The following is a 21,076-nucleotide window of genomic DNA, read 5'->3' as shown; positions in this document are numbered from 1 at the left end:
TGACTTGGTTTGTCCCTCAGGGAGTGCATGCAAATGCACAGACAGATGCAGACTTTAAGAGCATCTGTCACATGCTAAGTCAATAGTCAGCTACTCTTCATGGTGGTGTAGTGTTCAGCAAGATTCTATGCCGAATTGGGAAAGACAAGGTTTATTTCCAAAAGATCAACTTCATGAGTCTTTCTAGTATAGAAAAGAATACCGTTTAAATCATTGAAAATGGAAGTATACTTCTGTGTTAAAATTGTATGTACACATGTGTGTATGGTATTTACATCCATAGCTTTGCCTGCAGAATGAAATTAGAAAAACTGCCCCTTAAAAACATACTGAAGCTAACTCGATAACAAATGATCTAGCCCACTCTTTCCTCTTTATTTTGGGAGTAAGATGAGAAAGCATTTTTGATACTAAGTCCTAATCTTTGGCTTACTGATGAAGAAAATGAAAATGACCTGTGTCTGTGGAGTAGACCCGGAAACTCTTATCCCAGAAGCCACAGATGAGAATGTAGCGGTTGTCGGAAGTGATGACGAAGCACTGGGAATGAACTTGAATGCTCTGGTCCAGAAGGTCAGTTACCTGCCTCCTGTGTGTCCCTGTGCCGCAGGCTGTGAGAACACAAGGAAGAAGAAGAAAGAAAAACTACTAAACACACATGGATAAAAAATCCTATAGTGCTGTAACGTTGGGAGTTGGGGGTGAGGGAAGGAGGAGACAGGATCCAGAATTCTTGACCTTTAAGTACAGTATGGAAATCCAAATGGGGAAATATATGCAATTGCTGGAAGAATGTGAGCTATTATATTCAACATCTCAGTAAAAAAAAATGGTTTGCTTAGAGGAAAAAAAGTAGAATATTACCATTTAAAAAAAATTGTATACAACCCACAAAACATGCTTTCTAGTTCTTGGGCAGGACAAGTAGATTACAGCCTTGAGGTCTCACCAGTTTGGGTTGTTTCTGACAATCTCATTATGTCTATTGTCGTGAGGATGGATTCATGTTGTGACAATCTATTACCTTTAACATTTTGTCACAAGGAAGAGACATTAGGATTTAAATGTCACATATTTGAAATATTTGTAGCATCTTGTACTACTTTGGCTTTTACGGGTCTTTAATTTGACTAGAAGGGAACTCCCATTCCCCCTGTTTACAGCTGCACTCACAAGTAAGCAAAGGCAAGAATGAGGATTTATTAAAGATCCTTGTAAGTGAAAAAGTCAAAGCACATTGTCACGTCTTAGTCTTGACTTAGTGATGAGATGAGAGAGGCTGTTAAGCTGTCTCCAAGTGCCCTAAAGCTCCTGAGATGGGATTGTCTCAAGGCTCAGGTCAGGCATGTAGTGACACCAAGCTCTGGGGAGAGAGCATGGATTTGCCATTGTCTGAAGAGCAGTTTACTCAGGTACTTTGGGGGTGGGGGAACAGGTATTATTAACCCAACCAAACAGATCCTTTGTTTTTGTGACTTTCCATCACAAATAAGGGTTTTCACACCATGGAAGCTTGATTACTCCACAAACCAGAATGGAATGGTCAAAGCAAATTCCTGCATCTAGTTATTAAGTTTTTTTTATGCCAGTTTTCAGTGTTTTGTGGGAAGAAACTATACACTATTGATAAAAATTCAAAGATACCCGTTTTATAGTTATTGTGTATGATATCTAAATAATGTGGGAGTTTAATATAAGGCTTCCCAGATCAAACAAACAAACAAGCAGACAAAGCATTTAAAATATTCTCAGGGCTGTGCTGAAAACCACTGATGCCTGAATTATCCTCAATATAAACAGAACATACCCCACATGCATGTACACATATAGAATCCTGCTAATGTCTGTTAACACAACTTACATTTAAAATCAGCAGGTAACTGAATGTGCTCTGGGAGGCTGATAGGATAGGAAGCAGCAGCAATAGCAAAAATGGGAAGAATTCCAGTTGGGGAATCCGTTTTCCTTCTCACACAAAAGGAAGTTGCTGACAGATGAGGAAGGTTTTACAGATAGGATAGTGAATCACACACACAGAGAAAACCCCACTACAGTGAAGCTGTGAGATATATACAGTCCATGAAACCTAGGAAAACAATGTGTGTAGTACTTCCTACACCAATTACTCTCACATTTCATACACAGAGCCTTTAAAAGGCCTCTTTCTGCCATTTTTTATATGACTTTTGTTCCTGGACTGTTAATTCTCACTAATTTGGGGGAAGGGTGGGCATGCACTTAATTCTGAATTGAGGGGTCACAGCACCCATGAGTAAAGGCTGATATTCCTCCAGCACTCAGATGAACTAGCTTTTCTTTGTTTTGGCTTCTGTTTTTTGAAAAAAAGGTCTCACTCTGTTTAGGACTGCCTTGAACTAGAGTCCTCCCGCTTCTATCTCCTGAGAGTTGAAACTATAGGTGTGTACCCTACACTCAACAGCTGAGCTACTTTCTAAGTGAATTCTTGCTTGAAGTTTAACACTGAACAGCTCTTCATCCAGCCATCTGTCCATCCATCCATATGCTAGTTCATTTGTACATCCCTCTGTCTGTCTACCCTACCCATTTTATAAGAGCATTTATATTATACCACTGTTTTTGTTAGTAAACTTACTTTGTGATTCAGTCCCACAATATACATTTGTCTGATATATATTTGAGTAGATAAGCAGCATCCAAATTGGGGCATGGCTACTTGGGGGAGTGTAAGACTTCCCACGGGATACAGCACAGATGGTTTTATGGTAATCAATTTCTAGTTCCTCAACTTTCATATATTCTCTTATCTGAAACTGATTTGCCTGAGAATTCTCCCGTGAGTTTTCCTTTCTTATTTCTTCTTTTGCTTTAGATGAAATCATGTTATATTCCCTTCCATGCATAATCTTACTATGGTTCTTTACTCCTGGGGATTAAAATCTCTTGGGAGCCAAGTACAGAAACAATGAAAAATATTGATGGTACTAAAAAGTGTGTGCCTCGGTGTTATTGTTTTGTAGGTCAGACATCTGCAAGATACTATAATGAGGGTCTAGTCACACTGTCAGTTAACAAATCATTGAAAGTAAGTTTCAACAGCATTGTTAAAAGGAAAGATACCTAATATTAGACCATAAAGATAATTCTTAATAGATTACTACATGAATTTTGTTACATATTAGAAAGAGTCCAAAGATCTGTATGGCATTATTAAAACAAAACATTTCCCTTTCTCATCTGCTTTCTTATATAACATTACTCAGCTATAAAACTAAACAGAAATAGATGTTAGATGAATCTTAGCCAACTTAGAGCTAAATAATGTTCTTCAACACATGAGCTGTTAGAAGGGAAAACACCCCATCTAGTGAACTGAAGACTTATTCCCAGTAAGTGCTTGCTTTTATATTTCAGTAGTATTATTAAAACTTATTATAGGACTAGGGTACACTTCAGTGGTGGAACATGTGTTGAGTACTGCTGAGGCCCAGAGTTGGATCTCCACTGCCCCACTAAAAAGCCTACATAATTAACTATAAGTGTAAACATTGTAAGAAAGTAAAGCGTGGGGCTAGAGAAATGGCTCAGAGGTTAAAAGCACTGACTGCTCTTCCAGAGGTCCTGAGTTCAATTCCCAGCAACCACATGGTGGCTCACATGAGATCTGGTGCCCTCTTCTGGCATGCAGGTATCATGCAAGCAGGACACTGTATACATGATACATTTTTTTTTAAATTTCAGAAAAAAAGGAAGTGAGGGGTGGTGGCACACACACACACACACACACACACACACACACACACACACACACGCACACACCTGTGACCTAGCACTTAGACTGCAGCAGGACCTTGAGTTCAAGGTCAGTTTGCTATATCATGAGTTCTAGGTTAGTTGGGCTATAGAATAAGACTTTTGTTGTTATTTTTGTTTGTCCAGACAGGGTTTCTCTGTGTATCTCTGGCTATCCTAGAACTCCCTTTGTAGACCAGGCTGTCCTAGAACTCAGAGACCTGCCTGCCTCTGCCTCTCAAGTTTGTGCAATTAAAGGCGTGCGCCACCACCGCCTGACTAGAATGAAACGTTAACACACACAAAACAAAACAAAGAAAAATTGTAAAGAAAACTCAGTGTAACTAATTTAAGATTTTAATTTTACTTTTGGAGCGTGAAGTTTTTTTAAAATTTATTTCCAAGTTTTATTAAGTGAAGTATAAAAAAATCTGAGCGTTGAATGCATAGAAAAATTTAAGTTTATAGAGTTATGTTTAACTTTCTATATACATGTTTATAGCTGAAAAGTATAATAGAGTAATGAAGTTTTAAAAGTTAAGATAAAATTATATGAAGAAAACAGGTGATAAATAAAAGTTAAAAAAAGAATTTGATGAAATTTCCAACTGCTAAAGGTTTTCATCTGTATTTTTAAAAATAAAAGATTTGAATGTCAGTTCATTTCGATATTGTGACTCTACTAGATATATTACAAATGTTTTCTACTATGCCAGAAATTTTAACTCTTTGGACTTACAATAAAAACTGTTTTGTTTTGTTTTTTTTTCTCGAGACAGGGTTTCTCTGTGTAGTTTCGGTGCCTGTCCTGGATCTCATTCTGTAGACCAGGTTGGCCTTGAACTCACAGAGATCTACCTTCGCTCTGCCTCCCAAGTGCTGGGATTAAAGGCATGTGCCACCAAGGTAGAACCCTTGCCTAGTATGTACAAAGCCCTGAGACTGACCCTAGCTGGTGGTACACACACCTGAAATCCCAACATTTAAAAAGTGGAAGCAGGATCAGAAGTTCAAGGTCATCCTGGGTCACATACTGAACTTGAGGCCAGCCTGGGCTACATAAGACAGTTACTTTAGTGAGTGGAGGGGCTGTTTGATGGCCAGTGATCTGGAGGCTTCTGTGGTGAGCGATGACCTAGAGGCTCAATCTGACCCATGCCATCTTTAAATGTGAAGCATTACTGGAAAGCAGTCATACTCTTGTTCATATGCTGTCCATGGTGGTTTTTGTACTGTGATGAAAGAGTTAAATAACTGTGTTGGAAACTTTAAGACCCACAAAGCCTGAAATATTTAATATTTGGCCTTTTACCAAGAAACTTTGCCCACTGGCTGAATTCACTTAATTATATTTCAGAATATTCATTGCCATGTTTTAAAGCAAACAGTGAACCTATAATTCAGAAAGTGTTTTACATACATGTCTTAGCAAATGGGCTTTATTTCCTGATTTTAAAACTACACAGTGAGCATTTTGCTTTGCTACTTTTAACACATGGTGGCTCACAACCATCTGTAATGAGATCTGACACCCTCTTCTGTATACATAATAAATAAATAAATCTTAAAAAAAATCTGCTTATTCATTTACAATTACAAGGCCCTGGGTTCGATCCTCAAGTCCAAAAAAAATTGGTAACATTCTAACAAATGTATTTGTTCAGGATAAATTTGCCAAAATTAAAGATCAAATATCCATGCTGGTTGCTTACCCCCATGGGAAGGCAATTAGGGTTTTTTAGTTTGTTTTGTTATTTTATTCTAAAAGTTATCAGGCTTACCCTTTTTGGTGACACCACATTTGAAATCCCAATGCATACGAATGGCAAATGCTAACTAGAGATAGCGGCTAACTGACTCCAAACCATAGCGGCAAGGAACAATCCTAAGTCATCCATGCAGATGCTCTGGTGCTCCCAGTGGCTCTTGCTTGTCACCTTCCTATTTTTTTTCTCCTCTCTCAACAAATTTAACCTCCAATGGCAATTTATTGGCTAAAGGACTCTAGGAAAATGAATACAAATATCTTAACACTACCATGGGCTGGGCAATATATTTCAACTTGGAAACTGCTCTGCAGTTGCACATTAATCCCCTCTGACTGAACAGAGGCCCAGGAAGAAAGGATTGATCTCCTTTAATGATGAGACTCTGGCATTACAGTTTTATTTTTCACAACACAGTGCGGCTAAGAATCCCACTGTTATTATGAAAATTTCCCTAGCAAAGAAGCTCCATTGCATTACGTTTGCACCAATTCATCATAACGCGCCTCGCTCCTGCTCATCAACAAGTCTGAGTGATGAAAAGATCCAATATTATCCTGACAGTACTTCATGCGCATTCTCAATCACACATTATTACAGCATCCATATTAATTTTCAGTGACACGCGTCCTAGGCCTGTTCAAATTAGGCAAACCAACGAGGGGGAGTTGATGAAATACCAGCATAGCCACAGCTCATTGCATTCCAATTTGCATGCAAATGGTTTATCAGGAAAATTCCATTCCCAGCAACCAGCAAGTGAAAAACAACTGTAATCTACACTTCAGGGCCACCATACAGAGCTTAATGAATCGCAAAGAGAGAACGAGGTGACAGACCTATGAGAGGATCGATTTCCACTGGCAGCTGGTATGGCTGGTCTTGTACTGCACCTTGGTGAGCTGGAATTCACAAAAGAAAAAAAAAGCATTATTTTTCATATACTTAACTACAAAAATGCAGAAGTCACCCTTATGTAGAACTGTTTCCAACCTCCAAATCTCTCATGCAGTTTTGTGAAATTTAAAGAATGAAAGTCCAGGTGCTTTTATGGCTAGCTTATTCAACATTTATTTTAGATCAGTGCTGTTCTGAACATGTGCCGTTGTGGCGGCTCCAACCCTAGACCATAAGCTGTAGCAGATGCTTGACTGGCAGCCTCTGATGCTGCAACAAAACAAAATTAAGTGGTAAAGTGTGCTGAAAACAAAATGCGACAGCCATCTGCTGACTGCAGCAAGTACTAGGTTTCCTTACTTCTTTCAAAGGCGGTTTTGAATGCTGCAGCACAAAGGATCCACAAAAATGTCCATTTTTGATGGAGAAAGGGGAAGCTCTAAGTCAGGGAACAGTTAGTGTTTCATCCATCACTAAAAATCAATCAATTGAAAGTTTGAATAAAAATAAAGGTATCTGCAGACAAATGTTGTAGTTAAATGCATTTGACTGAAATATTTTCTTAAAGATTGGAGTGAAGGATTTTACAAAGTTTTATTAATATTTAATATTTCCATGGTTTTGACTTAAAAATACCCTGAGAAGCAAATGAGTTAGAAAAATCAATCCATACTAAGAATAGTTTGTTCCATTCTCAAAATGGTTTTACAAATGCAGGCATATTTATATTGTAATTGAACAGAGGCTTTGTAAGCTATTTCTCTGCAAGAAGTGGAAAGACTGTAGGTAGAGAGGAAATGCCACTGGCGTGCTCTGCAACTCCTGGCTTCCTAACCCTAAGATAAAGTGTAGAACAGGTGACCTTTCCAGATTCATAGCTCTGATCACGGAGTTTCAGGCCCTTTCTGAATTCTTTCCCTCAGGTGATTGCTCTTTACCCTGGTCAGTATCTGCCTTTAGATGCATAAGTGCTGGCAGCTCTGCTTGGATGATCCTCAGGCTCTGTTCAGTACTGTCGGACATCAGGAGGTTTTCTGACTGGTGTTAATGGTTGAAAACAAAGCACAGTGCATTTTAAGAGCTCATTAGAGTACTTTAAAACTTATTAGGGTATATTTTCTCCAGTTATTAAATGTCAACTTTTCAAGGATGCTTGGCAAGCTTTAATATTGATAAAATCTGAGTGAGACCAAGATTGGCATTAAAAACTACAGGTCAGTGTGTGTAAGAAACTGAAGAAGCTGAAACCATGGTGTCTCACTGTGCTGATTTGGCAGCTTTGCTGATTAAGAAATCCCAGTCACCGAGAATGCTAGGGAAAATGCGCTCAGCCTCTGGTCTACCCAGTGGAGCTAATGACGTCCAGCCACGCCAGTGTCACTCGGGATGGGTCTCTGCTCTGAGCTTCAGGAGTGCAGGCAGCTTCTTCCAGTGCTACCACTGCCACTTGGGGCAAGCCGTGCAGCCCCTGTGCTTCAGCCTTCTGCTCGAGGACACAGGTCAGATGGCAGAACTTGACCATATGAATTTGTCATTTCCTGCGATTTGTCTACAAAAGAACAACTGGCCATAGCCCGCCCTATACCCTCCAAGTGCTGACGGACTGAGTCAGTAAGGGCGGTCAGAAGGCTCTTCAAGGTCCTTTTAACGAGGGGATAAAATTTGTGTCTTTTTGTTTTGTTTTGTTTTGAAGACTTGGGATTGAGCATGGGCCTTTGAATATGCTACACTACTTAGCTAATGCCCTGCAGAAAGTATTCGTTTTGTAAATCAGGTCACAAATATTACTTGAAGAAAAATCAAAGCCAGTCCAGTGAACAGCTATGGAAACCCTAGGTCCTCAGAAGAAAATGGAATCTAAAATATAAGAAAAACAACCTAGTGCCTATGGTGAGACACTTTGCACAGCCTTGGTGCAGGGAGGAGGGGCTTGGACCTGCCTCAACTGAATGTACCAGGCTCTGCTGACACCCCATGGGAGACCTTGCCTCAGAGGAGATGGGAATGGGGGTGGGAGGAGGAAGGACAGGGGAATCTGTGGTTGATATGTAAAATGAATAGAAAATTTCTTAATTAAAAAAAAAAGAGAAAAAAAAAAAAGAAAAACTGATTGAATATGAATTTGACATTCACCAAGAAGAACTGCTAGGGATTTCTGTTTTAAATCAAGACATACTAACAGGTAAAGGGATTGTGTGATAGATGAAAAATCTGTCTCCTAAACAGATCTGAAATGAGGCACAGATATAATGGAATTATGCTTAGAATTTTTAGATGTAAGTATAGCTTAGATCTGGATATCATATTTTAGAAGGGCAATTTCCTCTGGTGAATGCCCATATTATCACTTTGTGTTTGTTTGTGGGAGGTTGCTGTGTCACACTGTGAAGGTGGTATATATGTGAAGGGTGGGAACAGACACTACTAATGAAGTAGATATGGGCAATGACAGCTCACAGAAGACAATGACAGGCCAAAACTGCAGAACCATGCTGGCTCCAGGCCTAACCTAAAAAGGTGTGCTTGTGTGAGGAGTAGAAGGCCACACATGAGCGGGGCTCTAACAGTGGAACCAAACAGTAAGAAGTCACTGTGCATGTTTATACAAAGAATGGACTTGGGAAAGAAACTCCTACCTACCAAATATTAAAGGAAACAAGTGAGTTAGAGACACAGTGGTTCAGAAGGGAACTATCAGGCTCTTAGTCCTCAAGACTCACGATGGTCTTCAGTTCCTTACTGTAGCCCAGGCTTTCCAACAGTTAAAGGTCTGTCTCTCCTGCACAATGCTGTCATTCAATTAAAACTGAGTTCTCAAGATGCCACAAATGGTCGCCTGGTAGAATCATCATTTGTGGCTGTCTTGCTGCCACATACATGTAAAGCTCCTGGGTAACTACACACAGAGTAGGGAAATTCTCTAATGTATCCACTAGTATGATCTTCTTCTCATGAGTAGGAATTAGAGAAATGAACAATTATATTTATTAAAATGTTCCCTCTCAAGTATATGCACGTCTCTTGAAGAGACAAGAACAAGAAGATTTACATCTTAGAGAAGCTGTAAGGACCTGTCTCAATCTTTCTGCTTTCACTGTTTTAGAAATCTGTTCTCTAATCAAATACTGGCATTTCTACACACACTGTATCATTTCCATTGGCCATGAAAATGGCTATGTTTAATCAATTTTTATGCCAATTACAGATTCTTTTTGAAAGGTTTCTTATTCAGTTTAGCTAATATACCAGTTTTGGTCTGAATGTCTTTTGCTTCATTCCCAAATCTCTTACATTTAGTTTGGATAAGGCTCTCATTCAGTAATTTATACCTGTACAACCACTTCAGATTCAGGTGCTTTATAAAAACAGATTTAATGATAAGCAGAATACCAAACCACTTCTACCTGTATCATTAGCCACTTTTGAGGGAAGGCCAATTATCTTTAGGACTTGAACACATTTTCCAAACTTCTTAACAATATTTTTTAAATTATAGTGGGCTGGAGAGATGGCTCAGTAGTTAAGGGCACTGGCTATTCTTCTAGAGGACCCAGGTTCTGTTCCCAGTATCCACACGGCAGCTAACAACTGTCTGTAATTTCAGTCCCAGGAGATCTGTCACCATCTTTTGGCCTCCACAGACACTGCATACACATGACATACGCAGGCAAAACACCCATATACACAAACAAAAATACATGTTAAAAGAGTTTTCAAAAAAAGGATTATAGTGGAAAAATTCAGATCCTAATATTCCTGCTCCAATAGAAGCAATCATTAATTCACCAAGGTGTAGTCAGGACACCTGCATTCCCACTGTCGCTGACCAGCCACAGTAATGGTGAATGAAGCAGCTCTGCAGGCTCAGCACCTGTCCTGGTCAAGACAAGAGAGTGGTACTGTGGTAAATGCTGACACCTCTTCCAACTTGGATTGGGAGCCTCGTGGTTATTTTGACTATAATTCTAATTTGGATGGTGTTGGTGGTTTGAAAGAAAATGGCACCCAAAAGGAATGGTACTATTAGGAGGTGTGGCTCTGTCGGAAGAACTGTGTCACTGTGGGGGTGGGCTTTGAGGTCTCCTATGCTCAAGCTACTCACAGTAAAACAGACCACTTCCTGTTGCCTGCATATCAAGATGTAGCCAGCCCCATGTCTTCCATGTGTGCTGCCATGATGATAATAAGACTGTACCTCTGAAATGTAAGCTACTCCCATTAAATGTTTTCCTTTATAAGAGACGCTGTGGTCATGGTGTCCTTTCACAGCAATAGAAACCCTAACTAAGACAGAAGTTGGTACCAGGGACTGGGGTGTTGCTGTGATAGGCCTGACCATGTGTTTGTTTGGAGGAATGTGGACTTTAGCATTTTGGGTTAGGAAAGCAGTGGAAGGCTTTAAGCACTGCTTAATGGGCCACAGTAGTAGAAGCATGGAAGACAGTGGTGCTAAGGGTTATTTAACTGTGTGTATTTGGGATGGGGGAGCTGGATCAAGAGGTTTCAGAGGAGAAGAATATTAATATGTGGCCTAGAGATTGTTCTTGTGGTATTTTGGTGAAGAATGTGGCTGCTTTTTGCCCTTGTCCGAAAAGTTTGCCTGAGGCAAAAGTGAAGAAGATTTCTGGATTAACTCCATTGACAGAGGAAATCTCAAAATAGCCTAGTATAGACTCTGTCATGTGGTTGTAAGTGTTAACTCTGAAAAAGATTTATAATGAAAAAGGAGAAAGCTAAGCAAATACAAATACAAAATGTAGATTGAGAAAAGAGGTGCCAGGAGCTAAATCTGTGTTCTGAGATAAATTAAGAAATGGAATAAAGGGAGTGGTGACCTCAGGGCAAGATCCCACCTAGCTAAATTTCCAACTTGTGAAAAGGAATTAAAGAAGAGTTTAGTTCCCAATGTGGTGGTGGTGCATACCTTTAAGCCCCGCACTTGGAAGGCAGAGGCCGGCAGATTCCTGAGTTTGAGGCCAGTTTGGTCTACAGAGCAAGTTCCAGGACAGCCAAGCTTAGGCAGTAAAGAAAACCATGGAAAACAGAAAGCTGGTGAGGATGTAATTGAACAAGGGGGCCATGGTTCAGCCATAACAAGAAGCAGAAGGTGGCGGCTTCAGCTACATGGTTCTGGATTTAAAGTCAAGGATATAAGAAAGGCATTATGGAATCTTCCTCTGAGACTAAGGAAAGCCACCGAGGCTAGGTATGTGTTAGGGGTGTTCTTGGAGGCCTAGAGAGGCCATTGTGTGAAGCTGTGAAGTTGAAGCCTGGATTGCCTTGGAGAACCTAAGATGTTAGAGATGCCAGAGTCGTGGGATACCTGCCAAGGAGAGCTGCTAACAGGGAGTGGAACCAGCCCAAGAGAAAGAAGTGTGTTGCAGTCAACAAAGCTGAAAGGAGCTGGAGATCTGAAGAGCATTTTGATATTAGACAAGGAGAAGCAGAGTTTGGAGTTTGCCCAACTGGTTCTTGGTCTTGCTTTAGTCCACTATTTCCTCACTATGTTCCTTTCCCTGCATTTTAGAATGGTAATGTATGTCCTGTGCCATTATATGTTGGAAGTATGTGATGTGCTTTGGGTTTTAATTTTGCAAGGGATTACAGTTAAGAGATTTCCATGAGTCTCAGGAGAGACTTTGGAATTTGGACTTTGAAACAAGTTTGAGACTGTTACAGACTATGGGGACTTTTGAAGTTGAACTGAATGCATTTTTGCATTATGATATGGCTATAAGCTTTTGAGAACCAGGGAGTGGAATGTGGTGGTTTGAAAAAAAAAAAAGCCCCAAAAGAGAGTGTCATTATTAGGTATGCCTTTGTTGGAGTAGGTGTGATCTTATTGGAGGAAGTATGTCACTGTGGGAGTGGGCTTTGAAGCCAAAGCTCAAGTCTCCCAGTGAGACAGACTATTTCCTATTGCCTGCATATCAAGATGTAACCAACACTATGTCTGCCTGCACACCACTATGCTCTCCACCATGATGACAATGAACTGAACCTCTGAAATGTAAGCCACCCCAATTAAATGCTTTTCCTTTATAAGAGTTGCCGTGGTCATAGTATCTCTTCATAGCAATGGAAATCTTAACTAAGATAGATGGTTTTGGATTCTAACAATTATTTCAATTGAATATGGCTATTTGGCACTCAGTGGAAGAAGACAGTACTAATGAGTATGCAATATTTGTACTCTGTAATTTATATGTTCCACAGCAAATTCTACCAAGCCATGAATAAAAGGATAAGGTTGGTGTTCAGTCTGAAATCTCCAACTCACTCCTGTTTGATCTGGAAAGCCTCATTTCTCTCTCTTCAAACCTCCCTCTCAGAGAATCTCCAAAGGAGAAGAGTCACCAAAAAGCCCAGTTTCACATGCATTTTTGGCGGCTGTGATGGCTCCTCCCCTCAAGTTGCCAGTGGCCTAAGTCCCCACCCAAAGCATTATAATTGGGCACAAAGCCAGCTTGTGGTGGACACTTCATCACCCCTCTCCTAAAGGGTGCGCAAGCACCCTGCTTTAGTTCGGCTGTGTGATTTTTCTCCTGCCCCTTCTCCCACCTCAGTCTCTGGAGACTGGAGGACTCAACGGGAGTTGCTTTTCTCAAAATAAATCTGTTCTTTCACTTTTTCACTTCAGCCTGATCTGGCTTATTACATTGGCAGAGAAACCTATTTTTGCATTTTACAGAAAACCTATTAGCTGGGGGCAGAGATTTAACTACTGGAACAGCACTTGCTGTATAAGACTTCAGGTTTGATCATCAGAGCTTCAAAAGAGCAAAAAAAGTAGAACTTCTGGTAGATTCTGGACGAAAGACAGTTTTTCGTCAGATGTAATCCAAATGAATGATTTGGGAAGTGGTTACCTGATAAACATATGCCACTTACAGGCATAACACAGGGTACCGTTAAACTAAAATATTTTGTTAGGAAAAAATGTTATGTTAGAAACAGTATTTATTGACAAGGATCAAACAGAAACCATTAGGTGCTAAACATATTTACACTACATGCCTCAGGTGGATCTCTTTAAGCCTTTAAACTAGTCACCATTTTGACTGAGACTAACTTTTAAAAGTTTGTCTGTTTCTCACTCACCAGGAAGGTTATGCCACTTGTTCACAGCAAAGAGCCTGTTCGCAGTGACAGTGATGACAGCAGGAGTTGCCAAACCTGGCTGGGTGTTGGCTGCGACGTGGGTCACAGCAGAGTTGGAAGGGAACTTCAGGACCATGATGACATCTTGCTGGGCTTGGTCTGTGAACATCAATGGACTCTGCAGGAGGAGATACTATTGAGTGGACAGACAAGACCCAAGTAAACAAGGAGAAGACAGAGAGAGAGAGAGGGAGGGAGGGAGGGAGGGAGGGAGGGAGGGAGGGAGAGAGAGAGAGAGAGAGAGAGAGAGAGAGAGAGAGAGAGAGAGAGAGAGAGAGAGAGAGAGGATACGGGAGAAGAAGAGGAAGATCATGTTAAAACAGGCTGCAAGAAGAAATGTGGTGTTCAGAAAGTTTGTGCACAGCTGTGCTGAGGATTGGCTTGCTTTGCCTATGGCATTAGCACTTTATTTTTTTTTTTTCCAGCACTAGAGACTGAACATTGGGCCTCTAACATGTTAAGCAAATGCTCTACCACTGAACTACATCTTCAGCTCATGTTGATATTTTTGGTGACTGAAGTAGAATGCATTAACTGAATACTTTCACAGTCTACAAATTTGGGCTGGAGAGATGGCCTAGCAGTTATGATTACTGACTGCTCTTCCAGAGGACTCAATTCCTGGTACCAACATGGCAGCTCACAACTGTCTGTAACTCCAGTTCCAGGGACTCTGAAATCCTTACACAGAGTATATACAGGCAAAACATCAGTGCACATTAAATAAATATTTAAAAGAAAACTCTACAAATTTTATTGGCTCCCTTTCCTTGCTTACTGTCATGCAATACTAAGTATTGGGGGCTGTATTAATCCATTCCAGTTGCTATTAATTGTCACCCAGTGATCTTTTTATTTTAAACAAAAATAAAAAGAATGAGAATAGGCAAATGATATGAAAGAAAACTAAGGTAATTTCCAAGGACAATCAAAAGTAAGCCTTGAGTAGCATGAAGATTTTTGACAGCTGAGACAGAAATGATTAAAACAAATATAGTTTTTAAAAGTAAGAAGCACGTATTTATTATTATAGTGGAGAATTTATGAATGTATATGTAGACTTAGTTATAAAGTTGTTTCAAAGCAATGTACATGTACTTGTAAAAATATGTTTGTACAGTACATAGCCATAAACAGGATAGAAATACTGTTGCTTGTTTTCCCTCTCAGTTACAAACAACAACAAAAACGCCCTTAAAGCTCAAGACATTTTTGATATGTCCTTAGAAGAGTCAGAAATTAATTTAAAATACTATGCAAAATACTCTCTAATAATCAGCAGCAAAATAAATCTTGAAGACTACTAAGGATTTGGATCATTCCTATAGCCCATATGTCATAACCTGAGACACATAAAACACTGCTCTAATTTATTGGCTTTATTTCTCCTCTGTGGTCCTCTGCTATCACACAGTAATTGCACTGTGCATTTCCAGCATTCTCTCCAACCATGTCTATTTTCTAATAGCTGATTAGTATCATTCAGAACCAAAACACTTTGATGAAATGCTTCTGGCTGCTTCCCTACCATCATATTTCAAAACACCAGGTATATGTAAATGTGGAGGCACATATATTTAACACATTTATTCAGAACTGCTAATAAAAAATTAAATACATTTGCATTTTTATTATCAGTCCTTTTAAAAAAGTTATTAAGAGTACTTAGAAAAACATATTGCACTAAGATTTCCTATTTGCACTCTTTGCATAAAGGTGTAAATAAAGGCAACTAATAAGCTATCCAGACACCCTTCTGAGCAAGTGGCTAAAAGCCAATCAATATTATGAGTTAATCCTCCCTGGATGCTCATTCAATTAAAGGTGTCAGTAATGCCTCATCTGATGTGGCCTCAATTAAATCCAACTATCTGATGGTGTGAAAACACAGGGGGATACAGCAACAGCAGCAAAACCAGACAAATAGGCAGCCTTCGTGTGCCTGCTAATTACTACACCTGGTGTATATTATGGCTCCTGCGCTTATCGCAGCACGAGGTGGCTTTAATTTCTGCTATATTCATATGTGTATATGGTGGGAGGCAGTTGGATGGAAATGCATTTGAATGTTAGTAAAAAAATCAATCAATAAAAAGCAGGCCCTTAATTCTAGAACAAAACAAAACAAAAACAAAAACCTGATATCAGTAATCCTTTATACAAAGATCTATTTATATGGCTTTTATGAAATTAGATCTAGAAGATGAAGGAGAGCAATGACAATGTCCTAGAGGCAAGCTTTCAAAAACCCAGGGAAAGCAAATGAAGACCGTTTATGCATCTCAAGCTTTGTTTTCAGCTATATTGTTTAAAAAGATTTACTAAAGTCAATTTATAAACTCAGAGAAAATCAGAGTAAACAGAATCATAAAGTCTCCCTGAAAGGAAGTTCCTACATTTTTCTGAGATTAGCAGCTCATACTATAAATTTTATTAGGCTTAAATTGATATTTCTAGCCTCAAAAAGCATGAAAAAAACAACTCAGTGTGTAGGAAGAACATCATGTTTGCACAGTGAATCTTAGGGCCAACTCTTGGCTATGTGGCAAGGACAAGATACTTTCCATAGCAAGCAATAGACTCAACTTCTACAACTGTCCACTGCTGCTTACAACCCACCGTCCCTCCAGTTAGCTCTTCAGGCACAACTCTGGGAGCTCCATTATATCCTAGGAAGGATAACATGCTCCACCCTGAGGATGCAGCTCTGCAAGCCACCACACGAACTCTGGGAAGGAGAGCATGCTCTGTCCTGCTGGGCTGTGTCAATGTAGACAAACTGAGAACTCCTGTTAATCCTAGGAGCTTCTGCTAGCCAGGCTGAGAAAAAGTAGGAAACAGCTAGCCAAATCTCATTCAGCCTCCCCAGATTAATGGTATGCTTGCTGAAAACTGGTTTCTTTTTAATTGCCTTTCTTTGCTACCCACTTATGTATCAGATTAAAAATAGAATTTGTCCAGTTCTGAAAAGGAATTCAGATATTCAATTCAAAGGATAAAGTTAATAAGGGCCTTCTACCCTACAGATCTGCCTCCAGGAGCCAATAATCTTTTGCCACAAGGAAGAAATGGTACCTAGGCCCAGGAGCCACGGCTATGCAGTAACTCTGGAGCAGTGGAAGGGTTTCTATGAGCCATCACCCAGCAGCCCAAGTCCCATCCCAAGCAATTAGCAAGACTAATCCATATGCCCAAATGGAAATCATTCTTCCTACACTTATGGCGTTATCTCTCATTGTTCTTGATAAACATGTGTTCTTTGTGTGTCTGTCTGTGCACTGGAGTCACCATTGATGTTTACTTACATCTGATTTCACTGGTTTAAATACACTAGAGAAATGGTAATACAAAATTTTTTTTTAATGTTTGTAGTTTATTATGGCAAAGTCACTATACAAAAAAGGGAAAACTCTTGGAGGAAGAAAAAGGGCATTAAGAGGAAAGAAAGAAAAAGACACAGAAAAACGGAGGAGAGAGAAAAAAGATCAAAGGCCAGCCAGCAGCCAGCAGGGTATCACCTCTGTCTCAGGCCCTCCTGGATGTTCATCTTACCTTCCTACCATCTGTCACAATACTGCCATCTCTATGACACCGAATGGAATTTAGATTTATCATAAGTTGTTCATAAGATTAATGCATATAGATTTTATGGTCTCTAGTCTAGATCTAGAACAGTAAGGAGCAAACTGTTTTATTAGGGGTAATGCAAGAAAAAAATTCCTATAGTCAGTTTTAAAAAAATATTTTCATGTGAATCAATTTGTTGGTTTGGTAAGCACCCCCTACTCCAAGACATAGTTCAGAAACTAAAGGCAGAATAGCCATATCATTTTGCTGCCCAGGTCCTGATTCTAGGTTGGCATTTGACTTGTTCTGACCAATGAAACTTGGCATATATGATGTATGAGTTCAAAGCAGGGATCGAGAAGCTTCATCAGCTCCTGATCTACCATGGGAGTGAGCCGTCCTAGCTTTAGGGTGAAAGAGATGTAAGTCCACACAGAAAGAGGGGTGGCCATTCTCGGGCCACTTGCAGTGGTGACTTCCTGAGCCAGTATGAAAGGAGCGCAGGCACACTCATCGATGTCTGAATCACAACAAACCTCAACCACTGTCTTAAGCTATCTAGGTTTGTGTATGCCAAACTCCATTCCTTCTTTCTCCTCTGGGTTCTGACCTTTAGTGAACCTGCACATAGGAATAATTTTAAAATTCTGAAACCAGAAAATACAGTGGGATGTTAAAAATAAACACAGTAGCAAAAACAAATCAAGAAACAGGATCCAACTAGAAAAAAATTAAAATTTTACACATGGAGTCCTTTATTCTCCAGTGAAGAGACACAATTGTGTCCCTTTGAACCTTGCAACAAAAACCACGAGCTGATGCACCGTGAGAGCACTGCAGCTGTGTACTTTCTCAGGATTCCAGGGGAGAATGTGGTAGTGTTCGCTGGTTGTGTGCAGGCCCAGGAGAGGCGGAGAATCTCATGCATGGTGACGACTGGTGTGGATAGTGGGTACGAGCTGACCAGGAGTGGAAACTGTACTCACCGCTTGCATGGCTGAACCTCGGGGAGGGTGGGGCTCTATGAGCAGTTGAGAAGGTGTCTGTCCAAAACTGCGGATTTGAGCTTCCACGGCCTGAAAGGGGCACAGACAGACAAGTGTGAGGGTTAGGAGGAGTTAATTACAGGCACGAGGACAAATGCCACCCAAAATGTTACTTCATACTTGTTTCTAGATTCCTGTTGAAAACCAACCCATGTTTCCACAGGGACCAGGCACCTGAGGCTGAGATCACCCTGCAGTATGCTGGAAGTTTCTACAAAGCTACAATCTTTCTCGTCTTTTCAGTGGCATGGGGCAGAGAGGAGCGGTTACAAAGGTAAGAAAGCATCCCTTTTTGCTTCCTTACTGCTGCTTGCTTTCCATTTCCACTTGTATCATCGGGATCAACCAGTAGCTGCTCTCTTACAGGCAGCTAGAAAAACTGTTTCTGCTTTGATTCTCGTCTCCATTTCAATCTGCAAGTAGAAAGGAGGGCGAAAAAACCAACCCCAGTACAGTACCTATGAAAATGGCCTGACACTGCATGACTTCTGCCACAGGAAGATCATTACTGTTGACAGTCTCTCTGAACCTCAGGGGCTAAATAACAAAGTAAAAGCCATATGCTGTGTCCCAGCATGAGACAGTGCAGCCAGGACCAACTAAGCAGAACTGTGTGTGTGTGTGTGTGTTTGTTTTGCAAAACACCCTATTTTATGCTCTTATTGTCCACTTGGCATAGATGACTACTTCCCAGCCCCCTCAACATGGGAGAAGACTCCTGCCCAGAAGACCCAGACAGAGCTATAGTTATCTAGCTACTTTGTTTACTTGTTTATGTCTGTCTCCTCCCATGAAAACACAGTAGCCATGAAAGGAGGCCCTCTACATCTGCCCTGGATCTTGAACCTGAGTGTATGAATAAACACTCAAAGGCTTGTGATGAGAAAGGAAGCCAGAATACATAGGGCCGGCTCTTGGATACCAGCAAAGCAGTCCAATCTTAACTCCCAGACTAAAAGATAGAAAAAAAATCCTTTAAATCCATAAGAAAATATATGTTCACCTTGTAAATATTGTAACTGTAATCCCTAAGAGAGTAGGTTTTCAATTTCTGTATGCTCAATAGGACCTTCATGCTGTAAAACACTTAATAGATCATAAACAAGGAAATACAATCATTATCCAATACTAATTTCAGACTTTAATATGCTGAGGAGACCTCTAATGGTCTTTACAAGGACCCTGTAGAAACAATGAAAGCATTTATTCACTTGTGCATTCAGTGATCAGGAAATGCACAAAGTATAGAGTTTCATTAGGTCCATCTCTCCCTCCCTCCTTATTCCTTCCTCGCAGCAGGGGCTCACTCAGCAGTTCAGGCTAGCCTTGAACCACACACATCAGACCTTCTGCTTAGGTCTTACTGTTTCTTCAGTTAAGAACACTGAATGTTCTTCCAGAGGACCGGGGTTCAATTCCCAGCACCCACATGACAACTTAAAGCTATCTGCAATTCCAGTTCCAGGGGATCTGACATCCCCACACAGACAAACATGTAGGCAAAACATCAATGTATGTAAAATAAAAATAAGTAAAAAATATATTCCCCCCCCCATGAAGAAGAGTGGATGTAGTTGGAAAGTTGAATAATACTTTGAAACAATCTGTCTAGTGAGTAAAGGCAAGCTTCAAAACCTTTTCATTTAAAAGGATGAAGAATACGTGACAGCATCTCTGTGAGAACAAAGCCAGCATGGGCAATGGTCAAATTCTGCACTCACAACCTGCACAAACTCTGTGAGCTAATGCTGTTTCCTAACCCAAGTTTAAATGTTCTTACCTATAAACTAACAATAAAAGGTTAAGTGATATTTGGATGAACACCAGGGCAAAGTGCTTTGCATAAATTAGATCCTCAATATGAAGTCAACAAATAGTCCCCGAGGGCAGCTAACAACTACTTGTTTGGAATTTACTTTCCCCGGGAATTTTCCTAAGTCACTTTCAATTTTATTGTAACATTATTGGGTTCATTTTATAGGTAAGAAAAGAGAAAGAGATCCTGGCTATCTAGCTTAAGACAATTAAATGGCACAGTCAAAATTTGCACCTAAGCAGCTTTCTTTTCTAGGCCAACCTGTCAATCCTTTAGCACTCCTGTTTCCTCATCTGTTAGGCACACTGTAAGGTGTTAGGGATGAGGCTGAGCACAAGAAAAACATAAGCTTGCGGATGAAAGGTGAGTATAAAATGTATGAATTATCTATTATGTCATCACCAACAATTCACTGAACAAACTGTGTTTAGATGCAGTAATAGGACAGCATAATGAGGCAAGGGCTGGTTTGTGTGTCCAACCTTTTGACATTTTAACAGGACCTACCAAGTTCACACTAAAAAAACCTCACTATCAAATTATCAAAAAAAAAAAAAAAGAAAGAAAGAAAGAAAGAAAGAAAAAATTGCAAAAAAAAAATCCCTTCGTGTGTGTGTGTGTGTGTGTGTGTGTGTGTGTGTGTGTGTGTGTGTGGTTTGGAAAGTTAATAGATGATGTGTGAGAAGTTCAGCATTGTACTTAGTACATTCATGCTATCAAGCACTAAATCAAATGCTGTTTATACTAAGTTTGGGATTCAGTGTGGTCATTCAATACAGCTGAAACAGGGAAGGAAGAAACATCTTGAGTCTTTGCGAAGGCTCATAATGGTGGCTGGCATTCTAGAAAACTGAAATATGGCTTGGATTTTGAAGTATATTTTTGGGCTAAGAGTCCACTTCGGAGCTTTAGAGAGCAGTCAGAAAGGAGTTGAGCACCTTAATTCTGCAGAAGCTATGTGACAGAAACAAAGGGTGAGTGTGAAAATTACATCTTAAAATCAATACGTTGTAGAGACCGGTGACTATGAGCACGGAAGTAAAGACAGACAT

At 40.1% G+C, this 21,076-nt stretch overlaps 1 protein-coding gene across 5 annotated transcripts in view; it reads right to left on the bottom strand.

The window, feature by feature from the left end:
• The window catches only part of Lrba (LPS responsive beige-like anchor protein), a 578,506-nt gene that overhangs the window by 33,869 nt on the left and 523,561 nt on the right, over positions 1-21,076 (bottom strand). For 4 of the 5 annotated variants that reach the window (XM_036190835.1, XM_036190833.1, XM_036190837.1 and 1 more), the window contains 4 exons: positions 18,149-18,238; positions 13,536-13,728; positions 6,377-6,439; positions 456-611 (listed from right to left, as the gene is read on the bottom strand). In XM_036190835.1, the coding sequence (XP_036046728.1) occupies positions 456-611; positions 6,377-6,439; positions 13,536-13,728; positions 18,149-18,238 (502 nt within the window). The remainder of the gene's footprint in view (positions 1-455; positions 612-6,376; positions 6,440-13,535; positions 13,729-18,148; positions 18,239-21,076) is intronic. The other variant, XM_036190836.1, reaches the window with a different exon arrangement.

This window comes from Onychomys torridus, chromosome 6 (genome assembly GCF_903995425.1).
Source record: "Onychomys torridus chromosome 6, mOncTor1.1, whole genome shotgun sequence".
Taxonomy (NCBI): Eukaryota; Metazoa; Chordata; class Mammalia; order Rodentia; family Cricetidae; genus Onychomys; species Onychomys torridus.
This window is presented reverse-complemented; position numbering and strand designations above follow the sequence as displayed.